We start from the raw sequence: 13,749 nt of genomic DNA, 5'->3' as shown, positions 1-13,749 counted from the left end.
CAGCAGAGCGGGCTTTATTAATAAACTGGCTCACAGACCACTTTATCTCAATATTCCCTGAATGCATGGAGGGATATTAATAGCACTGGTATGGGACAAGCCAGTTCAGCCACTACTGGTGTGTGTTATCAGGGCGACAGCTTTAATATCTAAATGAACCCAGAGCTGAATCTCCTCCGCAGCTACTGGCTTATTGGCAGAAATCTAAAATGAAGCTGGTAGCTAATCTGAAGTGAACAAAACAATCCAATCCATCAGAACCCAGCACAGACACAATGCCTATTGTATTTGTATTTGTCACCTTATTAATCTTGTTATTCCACCAAAAACATAACTGTGCTCTTCACTGAAAGAATATTGCAAACTCACCAGAAGGCAAATTCCTGCAGGATGCTATTCTTAGTCTTCGGGAAGACAAACTTAGCTGTTTTTAATTCATTCTTTCTCCATTGTTCAACATTAAGTATTAAACCCAGCAACACTGAGCCTTCAGTCTGAGCGAGCAGAGCAACAGATCCAACACCCACAAAAAGGTTTTGTTAAATAGAACGTGGAGTTTAAATTCCCTCATCACAGCAGTGTTAGGCTGTCCACTGCAGATAATGCACAGGCCATGCATTTCTGAATAAAGGGATTATGGGGTGAATACCATAAAATGGATCTGAGTATGAGGTATGTCATATTCCTTCATTCCTGCAGTTAGAGGCACTTCATGTATTTTAAATCAAATAGGTCCTAACTCAACAACGAATTTATTCTCCTGTCAGGCACTCGGCTACCTTGGCATTATTTTAAGCTAGCTTCAGTCAGGTGACAGAAAGTGGATACTGAGTTTCGTGAGAAGCAAAATAAAAGAGGCTGGAGGAGTGGGATGGATGAGAATGGCTCCTCCAAGGGAAGAGCTTTGTGGAAGCAAACCCCATCAGTTGTGATTCACCAGCACAGCTGTACGAAAAGTGTCTGGGCCTGTGGGTGCCAGGGGCAAGAGAGAAAGCACACAGAAAGAAAAACCCCTCCTGTGCCTCCAGAATGCTAGCGTGGTGTAAATGCAATTTGGCATGGGTTTTGGTCAGGACCAAAATATTACACACCAGAGCTCATTGCCACAGCTAGAATAGAATAGAATAGCATAGCATAGCATAGCATAGCATAGCATAGCATAGCATAGCATAGCATAGAATAGACCAGGTTGGAAGAGACCTCCAAGATCATCGAGTCCAACCCATCATCCAACACCACCTAATCAACTAAACCATGCAACCAAGCACCCTATCAAGTCTCCTCCTGAACACCTCCAGTGATGGTGACTCCACCACCTCCCCAGGCAGCCCATTCCACCTTGGGAGGGAAAACTAGTGCAGTGTTCCTAGCCTCTGTGGTTCTGCAAACACAAAGTCTAACAGCCTCCTCACCATGCTGCAGTCTTTTGCTTTAATAGCAGATAGCCACTCAGATTTCACTTGAGAACAACTGAGATTTAAACATTTCACAGTTTTAGTTGGAAACACTCTAGAAGTACATTATAGAACCTAGGACCCAAAGCTGCTAAAGCCTTTGCATTGATCCACTATGAGAGCTGGGACAAAGCTGGCAGGGGTAAGCTAATGACCACTGACAGATCCTGGCAAGGTGGCTCTATTTCCTGTGCAAATACAGTGTGTTTTGCTTTGAATAAAAAACCAAAACACAGTGAAGCTGGGCACTAGGAATGAAGACAAGACAGTCTTTATCTGCTCCTGGTACTTTGGATCAAGCAGACATCTCCAGGAGGAAAAGCAAAGAGGATGCTGCTGCTTCTCTCACAGAAACTGAGCATGTTCTGCTTAAGAAAAAAAAAAATAGGAGGATGCAGCATGAGGGAAGGAGAAAAAGAGGTGGCAAGCAGGCAGCTCACAGCAGAATGCAGCTTAGAAAAGCTCCCTGGAGGGTCAGAGACTTCCTTACAGCAGAGAGCAGAACCAGGCTGGGGAATGCGTAGAAGACTGATGGATTTGTCATGCAGCACAGCAGACTGTGCAGTTTGATTCAAAATTAACTCAGAAATGGATGTTTCCAGCACTGGAAGACTAATTCAATGGCTCTAAACTACACAGTGGCTCAGTAGCTGGATGAGGCAGACTCTGGCATACAAAGGCAGCTGTACCACAGGATCTGTCCCAACTCCATCAGGAGGTGAACATCAGTCTTTCCCTTGTCTGGAACGGTGACAGGATTTAAATTAGCCAAACTGAATCTGTTTTAAAAGCAAATGAGCTGCAGTCTTGTGAGTGCCACAGCAAGTGTTTCAACCATCTAGTTTAAAGTGGCCCAGGCCAGCACACCAGTAACTCTTCAGCGTGCCACAGTAACACTGCCTGCTGCAAGTGCTTCCACAGAGCTGGCGAGCACTTTGTTAGCCCGAGGAGTGGGGAGCAGCACAGGCTTCAGCCTCCTCCCCAGGACACTGCTGCTCAAGGAACTAAAGACTGGGCTTCGCTCTTGCCTTGGTCTGCATTATGGCACTCCAAAACTGTCTCTCTTGCCAGCCAGTTAAGATCAAACTCAGCTGCTACAGTGCTCTAATCTTAACAACAAAGGAATTTGAAGATTGAAGCTTCATCTTTAATTAGAGCACTTCCTGACCTTTTCTTTTTTACTGTCTCTGAATATCTTATGAGATTTTTACTTGCTTTTAAACCAAGGAAGCTCCACAACAGAAGAGGAGGGTTTTGTATTATTCCCAAATTAAAGATTAAAATCTACAAAATAAGGAATTTGGTTTTTCACATGCCAGAGCAACTTCTTGAACCATGGGAACACACATACTCATGGCCTACAGCCAGCAGCTGCACTGCTGTTTCTCTTTCATTTCAACCTGGAGGCTGCTCAGACATAGCTAGGTTTAAACCTTGCCAGTGTGGTCTCTCAGCAAGATTTAGTGGCACTGACTTGTGCTACCACATTTGACTTGCAGACTGGAGTTGGGTTCAGCCCCATGAATCAAGGAGTACAGTGGAGTTTCCACGTGCCTCATAATGCCACCTCTGCCCTGTAGTATATGAAATAAATATCACAGTATCACAGTAACTAAGGTTGGAAGAGACCCCAAGGATCATCAAGTCCAACCTGTTCCAACAGACCTCACAACTAGACCATGGCACCAAGTGCCACGTCCAATCTCCCCTTGAACACCTCCAGGGATATATTACACTTTGTCCTGAAATGGTAGGAAATAGATTATAATGATATTCAGAAGAGGGTTTTATAGTTCATGTTTTCTACCTCAATATCACTTATGGGTAGGGATAAAGCTATTTCTTTGCATTCACATTTCCTCAGTTTCCAACTACATGGTCCTCAGATGACTAGAACGCACACATGGTTTATTGCACTTTAAAAATGTCCTCCGAGTTGTTCCTTCTCTTGTCTTTTGGGGACAAAAAACACTCAACTATCATGTTACTGCATTAAAGATGTAGATGTATTAGAATTTGATCTGAGGAAAGCATTCACCTTGGAAAACAGGCAGTGCCATGTCAGAAGTAATGGGTTCAAACCCTAAGCAATAATCCACCTGAGACCACAGATGGTTGTTGCCCATGGATGCAGACACATCCAAGAAGCCAGCTTCGACTCCAGCGGCTAAGCCTTGCCCCTTGCCTCCTATAGCCATGGGCCAGCGAGGAACAGGGTCAGCTGTGCAGAATCTTCTGGTCTACTGGAGGTGAAGCTGAGAAACACTGAGGCTCACTGAGCTGCCCCTCAGCTTCTGAAAGTAATGATGGCACACACCTAACACATCTTGCCTAGAAAGTACCATGAAGTCTGGCTACAGGGTACAACCCAGCTACTCTCACAGACCTATTCCTCTACCACAATCTCTTAAGATTTCCTCTTCTAAGAACCACTCAACTGCTTGGAGTAAGGAGAAATTTCAACCTGGGAATACCTTGCATGGTCAAAGCTGCCACTGGTGGAGGAACACACTCACTAGTAGCAGCCACAGCTGAAGGCTTAAGAACAAATCACTGGCCACAAGACCATGGGGAACAGCAGTTCCAACTCTCCAAACAGATGTGATGAGCAGCAGAAGCAATCAGCAGGTGTCTGCAAACAGGCAAGAGCCAGGCAGGTGGAAAAAACTTGAAAATCCCATATTCTACCCTTCTAGAGTGCTAAGCTTTGTGGTTCCCCATGCCCCTTCACAGGACAAAAGCACCCAGCAGCAGCAGCACCCCAGCAGCAGCTGTACCCGGAACCACTCGTGGCAATCACCACAGTCCTGCAATTGTTCATTCCAAGAGCTGGGTTAAGTCAGAGAGATCAAATCTTCCTTCTTTGCTTTCCTCTGCTGAGGAACTGCTGGGAAGAACCCCACTTCTGAATTCTCTCCAGTGGGAAGAGTAACAGCAGAAAGGAGCCCCCACGGCCTCTCACATGCAGGGGAACAGTCCTTGTTCCTCTCCATCTGTCCATCCCTCTCTCCTGCAGTAACTGCTCAGGCTCACTCCACCTGCCCACGGGTGGAGCAGAGAGTCTCATTCACCTCTTACTCTCTCAGCAAAGTCCCAGTGGTTTTTTCCCCTCAGGTCAGGCTCCAGCACAGCCAGCTCCTCCTCCACCAGGACCATATAAAGCCCTTAAATCCACACAGTAACAGAACAAATACTTCCATGCACAGTGCTTTATTTTCCAAGCTAATGGATACAGTAAGATGAAATTAAGGTAGTGTTTATGCTGGTGACTGATGGCATTAGAAATACCTGGTCATGACCAAACCCAAGTACTGCAAAATCAGAAAACGTGTAACTGATCATACAAACCAAATGTGCCGGATCTGGAGAAGCAGAATCAGGGCATTCAGTGACAATAACCAGAACTGGTCCCAGTGCACATAAACCCCAATTTTAGAGAATTAGATTCTTTGTTTTACCTTTTTTATTTCTCCCTATTCTTTCCTTTTCACTTCCCTGCTAGCAATAGCTTCTCTTACTACCAATCATTTGGAACAAAGAGCAAACCTCTCCCCAGAACGACAGCGCTTACGGCTCTTTAATTCCACCTTGCATAACACACAAGTCGTTCACATCCTGCATTTACAGTACAGTGCTGCCCTTCCAGGAGAGCAGTACCAGCACCAACACCTTTGCAGCATGGACAAAACTACTTAGTCTTTAGTGTGGACTCATTTTCACAGCCCTTTATTTCCTCCTTGCTGTTGTTTCCTTGTCTTTCCAATCCCGGAATAACGCCTTTGTTAACTGCGACTGAACGCGGGAGGAGGTTCCCCACAGGACAGGGATTAACCTTGTTTTGCCAGTCCTGAACTGCAAACCGTATGGCTTTTGTGGGAGTCCTTATCCACCTGCTGCCCATCCCATCTCCTGCTCACCTGACAGAGTGCTGAAACAAGATTTTTGCACAGGACCTGCAGCTTTTCCAGCCCGGTGAATGCAGTCTGGGATTAGGCAAAGGCTGGGGCTCCAGCCTGTGGTGGACGCTGCACGGAGTCCTGCTGCGAAGTGCAGCCCAGTGGGCTGCAGCCCCATGTGCAGACTCCTCCATTGCTTCATTGACTGCAGGGTGAGCCCCAAGTGCGTGACTCGACGCGCAGGCAGGGCCGTGTGCCATGGCTCTGCACAGATGCCAGCGCTTCTGAGTGCTACAACGGCACAGGGAGAGTTTCTGAAGCATGAGCCACGGGGAAGCTGCTGATGCACGGGGTGAATACAGAGAGAGCACCAGGGAAAGCCTGCAAGTGTGCAAGTGCTAAACTGGGGAAAGGGACTCCTAAGTGGGTGATACATGACTCTCGTGGACTCTGCAGAAGAGAGGGTCCGCTGAAAGCAGAACCTCCCTAACAGCTGCACCCATTTTTTTTCTCTAATTGACCCTTTAATTACCTAAACAAACTACATCAGTGACAGTTACTTGGTGGGAAACTGAGGAGGAAAATGGAATGGGAATGATGAATGGGGCTGGGGAAATACACCCCAAAACAGTGTCTGGAGATCAAATTCAGAATGAATTTATAACTCATGTGAATGGGAACTTCCAGTTCCCTCTTCACCAGTTTTGCAGGATTTGATCTCATAAGGATTCCAAGGTCAGCATTTTTGTTTTATAATGGGTGGGGGGTTAAAGAGCTAGGAAGAATCAGGACCAGAAGACATTAACACACCACATGTCCTGTGCAGTACACATGCTTTTAAATAGTCACCTACCACAGCAGTTTTGTAGTAAAGGCAACAAATTCATGCTTTTTCCTGACTGAGTTTGGCTTCCATGCACTGACAAGCACAGGTAGAAGACTCAAAGTGAGTCTCCCTTGAGCAGCAGAACAGCTCCATCTCTTTCTGATACAGATGCAGCCCACACCTATGCAATGGCAGCTTTTGTCTCAAAACCACTCAGCACAAGCTAGCACTGACCTTTCCTTACTGCACCTGCTAGCCAAAATGCCCAAGGATGACCTTGTCTTACTCAGTACCTGAGGTGAACACCTCCCTGCAGATCACCCCAGCAAGTGCCACGCCAAGCAGCTCCTCCTTCTCACACATTTTTGTTTGTGAAGAGTTGATTAAGGGTGAAAGCTCAACAGCACAAGAGGAATTTGGTACACCTAGAGCAGAGCTGCACCTTTTCAGTGCCCTGAATCTCCAGCCCAGTGAGCTTCTGCTGCTCCCTTTTGACCCCCATGCTCAAATTCCTCTCCTGCAGAAACCAAGGCTCAGGAAGCAAAGCAGAAAGTGCTTCCCAAATTAATGTTTGGGCTCCACTGATCTTTCTGTTGACTTCCCTGTGGGTTACATTGCACTAAGATGCGCTTAGAGCACATCTCTGACATGCAGCTCTCCAAGTGCTGTGCAATGGCAGAAAAACCCTTTCTGTGGAGCAGATGGAAAGATCGAGGCTTGGACTTTACGCACTTTGTGCTGGGGAGCCTGGGGTACCTTGCAGCCTATGGACACCAAAGAGACTTGCAATACAGCTCTTAGCCAGGGTCCATAACCTTTCTGTGCCCCAGTCAGCCTACCAATGAACTGAAAAATGTCATCCACCAACTCCAAGAACTGGGTCAAAAGATGTGATGTAAGGACAAGTTGAGTTTAGTGTTGCATATTAACCTGCTGTGTTACCTAGCCCCATCCACCCTAAGACCCGCTTCCTCAGTCAGCAGAATCCATTCTCAACACACTGAAACCAGCCTTTGTTGAGCTGTCTGCAACTTCAAACCGCCTGCATTCCCTGAGCTGCTTTTACTAGACAAGGATGAGATGTAGGCTTACAATGCCTACAGCATCAAGAAAAATGCCAAAATGCACCAAATGAAATGTTTGGCCCAGTGCATTTCCTAAGAAAGATCTCCCTGAAATTAGGAGGGATGGAACTGCACCTGTGTGCTTCAAGACGACCGGAGGGAAGCATTTACCTTTGCGACGCAGGAGTTCAGAGTTCTGCGTGGTGCCCGTTTCTGACGCTCACTCCAAGGGCATGTAACAGAGGCACGTTTGCAAGGCAAAATTAAAGCAGCCAGAAGGAACAGCCCCCGATTCTACACCTGCCGTGGTGAATGCACACGTCTTTCCAAAGGGAATGCAGCTCTCAGTTTCCAAGCTCTTTCTGTGTGTGAAGCAATGTCTTGTACTATAGCAATCTGTAACTATCCTCTTCCGCTCAAGCTGTTAAGATTCCTTTTAAAAACCTCTGTGACAATGTTTGGCTTCATTCTCTGACACATTGTTTTCATCATAGGCAAACATTCCAGCCCCTGAGGAGTCCAAACAAACCTCATCTGCCCCTGAATTTTGCTCATATCAAATGCGGTACTTCAGTCTTGGTGGAGAAAAAAGAACAGTAAGCTACTTTGTCTTTTTTTTATCTGATTATTTATCATCTATACAAACACTGCTGGTACATAACTAACTGCTTGTAAAGGTTTGTAAAGTAAGTAATTCCTAGTTTTCTAACACGGTGAAAGGTCCGCCCAGTGATCATGTTGGAAGAGAGTTTCTTGACAGGGAAGCTGGTGCAACTGTAAGCACCAGAAAATGCTGCTGTAATCCTTTCTTCATTTTGGATTGCAAAGATGGGGGAATAAACCCAGAGTTATGGTGCTGGCTCACCCAGCAGATCCACAGGTCCTGTCTGTGTCTGCCTGTAGCTATGCCTTGCCAAGACAAAGGGGGAGTAGTGACTACACAAGCTGTCCATAGCTAAAGCAACCCCTGCTTCTTGATTCAAAACCTAGACACAGCCTTTTTTCTCTCCCCCTTCCTTAAAGGAAAGGGGAAATCTCACACATTTCAAAGACCCCATATGAGCTATTTTAAACAATCCTATGAAACAGGCTATTGTAAAGGCATAAATTAATAACATGAACAGACGATACTGGCTACCGACAACATTTATTTTGTGTTGTGGGTTTTTTTAAACCAAGTTTTCTTTAAAATGGCAAATATATTCCCAGGCAATTAGCAGAAGCACCCCCCACCCCCCCCAAACTAACTTAACAAAACACTATCAGGCATACTACAAACCATGTAATGCCAATACTCCAGCCTTTTCCATTTCCAACGTGTGGAACTCCATTCTAAAGAGGTTGCTACCAGGGCATTCAGCACTGATGTGACAAGTGAAAAAAGACTAGTAACAATTAAGAGTTAAGCAAGAGTACCTGCTAATGACCATGCAGTACAACACAACAGGTTTGGGGCTTCTTATCAGTAACAGCCCAGACTCGTACTGAGTGTGCACCGCAAAGGGCTGTTCTGATCTATATTGAAAGGATAAAGCAAACATGACTGTTAAAATGAATGTGTTTATACCGAAGCAAGCCAGCACCTTGCCCTGACACAATAGCAGGCAGCCTTAACGTTCCCAAATATGCAAAGCAGTTTAGGAAATATAGGTGTGCTTATGCTGCATGCATCCTGCCACACCATCCATCAGCTATAGTAACCACCCAAGGACTTGCTCCAAAAATGCATCCACACTCGACTGAGGAAGTATTAAACTCCTGATTGAACAGTATTAGATACGGTGCATAAACATTCATCTAAGGCTGCTTTCAGAAACTCGGTGACTGCCTGTCAGAGTCCCCAGCATCTCCTCAAATCTGTGAGGTTTTACATGGGCTTTATTCTACATTTCTGCATCTTTAATGAGGAGGTAATACCGCACTTTGGTATTTGAAAGCCAAGCAAGTGTTTGGAGTTTAATGAAAAAGAAGTACTTCTACCTTCATTAAAACAGAGTGCCAAAATATTTTGCATTCTAACATTTCTGATTTCATCAAAGATAAGATTGCACTGTCAGGCAGGGGTCGATAGTAGCATTTCTGGGTTAGTAGAATGCTACTGTAATGCAACACTAAAACTTACAAATTTTTTTCCTTTCCTGGCTGAGAAGCTGAGCCTTTAGTGCTGCATTAACCAAGCTGAGCTTCTGTTAGAAAGAAAACAAGTCAAGAAACACTACCGCAAATGCCTGCCTGCTAAAACTTCTAATTAGATTCCAGGAAGCCACCAGTCCCTCCATGCAGTGGCCAGAGAACACAGAATAGCAGAGACCTGCATTACCAAGTATTATTACCAAACTCAGCCTACAATAAACTGTGACCTTAACCAGATGTTAACCAGGTGTTCCGTTAATACCATCCCACAATGTATTTACACAATTTTTAGTCGTGGATTAGCATTAAATGGTATATCTAAAATGCCTCAAACCCCACACACATTCTTGTTTGGCTTTATTATTTCAGGTAATTGATGTAAGTCATAACACTAACTGATCCCAAAAACTGTCTATAAAGAAAGCAGAAAAAAAATGAATACTCCTGTCTGAGCCGAGTGCCACATCCCCCTGAAAACCTGCACTGACCGTGCATGATCTTTGCTCAAGACAGCAACTTTGCTTCTTCAGTCAGCCTTCACCCAAGGTATGTAAAACCGCAGCAAGCAACTTCCCAGCACCATCCGTAAAACACTGTGTGACAAACCCAGTCCCTGTTTGTACAGGCGTCAATCAGTCCCTTTGATATCTGTTTGAAAAAATGAAAAGTTGGGTGTGAGTGCCTGGGAGAGGTTGTAGGTGTGAGGAAGAAGAGTCTTTTATTTAGTTCCCCTCTGCTCAGCAACTTTGTAATCCATTTTCTGCTTTCCTTTCCCATCCTTCAGCCCTGCGCGTTGTTTAGCTGGAAACTGGGCTGTAAGAATGTGAAGAATGTAAACAGTCTTTTATTGTCCAAAAGGATGGGAGTGTGAAAGAAATGTGCGCCTTATCGCAGGACTGCAGCTCGCTACTTCACTGCTATGATAAAGTGCTGGAGCGAAAAACATTACAGGACAAGCACAATCCAAAACCGGATTAGAATTTGACATAAGCTTCCTCAAAAACTAATCAATCAACTCACGCTGTAATATTAGACTCCAGTTCTTAAGGAGGGCGTTTAATCCCTTCAAGGTTTATTACACACTCCCTGTCGACTACGGTGACAAACTTTGAGATACAAAGCAGCTGAGGATGAGAGGCACAACTTTTACAGCACGAATCAGAGGTAATTAAGGGTGTGAAAACAAAAGTCCCCCCAATAATTCCGAAATTACATTTTAATAATACTCGTTGAAGTGAAGATTGCCGAACTCTTCTGGAAATACGTTTTTCCTCTCTTCAACCTCTTCTGGTGTATAAATACGGGCATTATGGACGTTTGTTTTCCACCATAAACGCCCCACAATCGGGGCAGTTTGGTGGCTCTGAGAGAAGTTTGCTCCCCGCGTACCCGTCCGCAGCCGCGCACCTCGTTTTGCTTCCTCCCTGCATCGCTTTGTGTTTCCAATTCCGCATTTCACCTTGTCACCATGTCAGTCCTCAAATCCCCCCCACCGCATGCCACGGAATATGTGGCATAAACCTGGTGTGTGCCACATGTTTATGGTAAAAATTAACAACCCCCCTCCCATGCGCTGCAGCAAGCCCCAAGTTACGGGGAAGCTTTGCAAGCGTTGGTGACTCTACCCACATCCCGTCGCTTTGTCCTGCACACCAAAAGAGGCACTTGAAGACTGCAGAAAACTTTCCTGGAGAGGACAGTTTTGGGTGGTGCTCGGCAGCCGCCCCTGGTCCCGCGGTGCCCGGCTTCGCGGCGGCTCCCGCCGCCGGGCATGCCCAGTTCCCAGCGCACCCCCCCGCGCTCCGGAGCGGCTCTTTGCTCGGGCACCTGAGCGCCCCGCGATCCCGCCGGCCAGCCAACGCGCCAAAAAAAGCACAATTCCTCTTACAGAAAAATAGACAAAAACGGGTGCCGGGCGGCGGGAGGCTGCCCGCTGGTGTGGTGCAGCTGCTCGGGGCCAGCTCCGCTTCTGCCTCCAGCGGAGACCGCGCCCGCCGCCCTCCCGGGAGGGAAGGGCGCCGGTTCCCCCCGAAGTCTTGCAGCAGGGGCTGGGGGCACCAGAAAGGAGACTTACGAGCTGGAGGACGCCCTGGACCACGACGAGGGGCAGGGGCTGCAGGTGCACCATCCTGGCTGCTGGTCTAGGAGGCGACTCCCCTCGCACGGGTCTCGCACATCTCCGCTCCGAGGAAGAGGAGGACGGGGGCAGGACCGAGCGCAGGGACACACCGCCCCGCTTGTCGCCCCTCACGGGGCGCCGGCAGGCAACAGCGAGACCCCGGCACTGCCGCGCCGCTCCGCGCCCCTCCGCTCCGCTCCGCGGGCGGCCATGGCGGGCGGGAGGCGGGAGGGGGGGAAGGTAGGAAGAGGAAGGCGGGAAGGCAGGAGGCGGCGGCGACAGCGGCACCCCCCGCGAGGCGGAGCGGGGACCCCCTCACAGCCCGCTGCGGACCCGCCGACCGGCGGCATGCCGGTTGCCGGAGCCTGCCGCCCCGCTACATGCCATGGTGCGGAGGAGCCGCCCGGCCGGGCTGAAGTTGAAGAGAGCCATGGAGGGAGGGGGTAGCCGTGCGTCCCCGCTGGGCGACGAGCGGACCCCCCCCAGCTCCGGGCTCGGCGGCCCGGCCCGCCCCGGCAAGGTGCAAGAGGCGGCGGCCCCTCCTCCGCTCGCAGCCGCCTCCCGCCGCGCTGCCCGGAAGGTGTCGGCGGTTCGCGGGGCTAGAGGCTGGCTTCGCCGAGGGGGGAAGAGAGCGGCTGGAGTTTGGTTTAGCTTTCACTCTGCGGTCCCGTTTGCATAGGAAACCACTGTCACAGCTCCGTTGTTCCCGGGTGGGTCTGGCACCCACACGCGGGTGGGCAGCCATGGTCCTAGCGAGGAAACACAGCATGAGGAGACACGGAGGGATGCCCAAGCCTGTGTCTGGCACCTTTTGTCCTGCCCGGGGACACTGCACGTCTGTCAGATGAAGATGGTGTCCCCTTGAGTGGGTGTAGGGATTGGGTCATGTTCAAGTGGGCTCCTTGTGTGTGGCTTGAGCTGACAGAAGAGCAGGGAAGAGCCCAGCTGCAGGCAGGGCCTGAGCAATGGGGCCTGAGCATGCTGGAAGCTCAGAGGGCTGCAGGATACACCTCCGAAGAAGCCACTCTGAGTAATTTCAGAATGTAAGTTAGTGAATGCTGTTTAGACCCTTTTTTGTGATAGGCATGAGCTGCCTGGAACTCTTGTTCCTGTGCTTTCAAGCTGCGAACCAGCCTTGCAAGGTTGTATTTATAACCTCATAATGTGGCAGCCTGGGAAGAGGAAGTTTTGAGTGAAGAAGGCTGGGGTTGGAGGGAGGCCCTGGGCACATGAGCCTCTCGCACCATTACCTGTGAGGGGTAAGCCTGCAGCCAGCCTGCAGCCATGACCTCTCTGTGGCTGCTCCAAATTCCACTGTGATGTGATAGAGCTGAGTGCTTGGGCTGAGGGGCAGGCTACACATTTTGTATTTTCAACTGCTCAAATCAGTGCCAGTGGGAATGGCTTTGCAAACCCTTGAGAGCAGCCATGATCTTACCAGCTAGTGGCTGTGGTTATTTAGTTACCACATCCCACTGCTTCCTTCCCTGACTGCTGCTGGTTTCTCATGTGGATGCATGCAGTCGCGCCACGAACTGTGTTCTCCCACTTGGGTTCAGAAAAGATGCTTGATCTCTAGCAAAGGAAACTGCACATAAACTGAACACCTGTGAAATGGATTCATTTGCAGCAGATTCAAAGATTCAGAGAAAAAACCCTGCAGCAGTGATGGTCTCTGAGCCAATATATTGTAAGGTAATTCACGTGATTACTTTTTGTGGCAGTATTTAAAAGTTCTTTTAAAAGTGTTTATTTTGGTGGTCTTCAACCTGTTGTGCTCCTGATTTTATTTTAACTACAGAATGATCAGCATAGGACCTGTTAGGGTTTACCTGCGAAAATTCAAACCCAAAAGTTATTTTCGCATCCTGAATGGAAAATACTTAAATGCTGCTCTGCATATTTGAGCAACCTGACCTAGATAAAGATGTCCCTGCAGGGGGGCTGCACTAGATGACCTTTAAAGGCCCCTTCCGACCCAAACCATTCTGTGATTCTGTGTTTAGTACACAAAAAATATACTTGCCATGGTACTGACACTATATTTTTGCACCTGTAAATTACCCCCCTACTGGTTTCAGAGTAAGGAAACGCTCGGTTGAGCTGAGTTGCGCTGCTGAGCTCTGCTAATCGCTGCGGAGCTGCGCAGGGTCCTGGAGGGGAGCTCCCTGCAGAGCGCTGGGCCCGGCAGGCAGGGCACAGCGCTCCCGGCCCGGGCATTGCACGGCATGGACACGTCTTGCGCGCCATCTGCTGC

General features: G+C 48.2%; 1 protein-coding gene across 1 annotated transcript in view; it reads right to left on the bottom strand.

The window, feature by feature from the left end:
• The window catches only part of NXPH2 (neurexophilin 2), a 40,293-nt gene extending 28,207 nt beyond the window's left edge, over positions 1 to 12,086 (bottom strand). Inside the window, exon 1 of the mRNA XM_054177862.1 lies at positions 11,448 to 12,086. Within this exon, the coding sequence (XP_054033837.1) occupies positions 11,448 to 11,501 (54 nt within the window). The 5' untranslated portion in view covers positions 11,502 to 12,086. The remainder of the gene's footprint in view (positions 1 to 11,447) is intronic.
• Positions 12,087 to 13,749: the final 1,663 nt, after the last annotated feature.

Source organism: Dryobates pubescens, chromosome 2 (assembly GCF_014839835.1).
Source record: "Dryobates pubescens isolate bDryPub1 chromosome 2, bDryPub1.pri, whole genome shotgun sequence".
In the NCBI taxonomy this organism is placed as follows: domain Eukaryota; kingdom Metazoa; phylum Chordata; class Aves; order Piciformes; family Picidae; genus Dryobates; species Dryobates pubescens.
The sequence above is the reverse complement of the archived record's forward strand: the minus strand, read 5'-3'. Positions and strand labels throughout refer to the sequence as shown.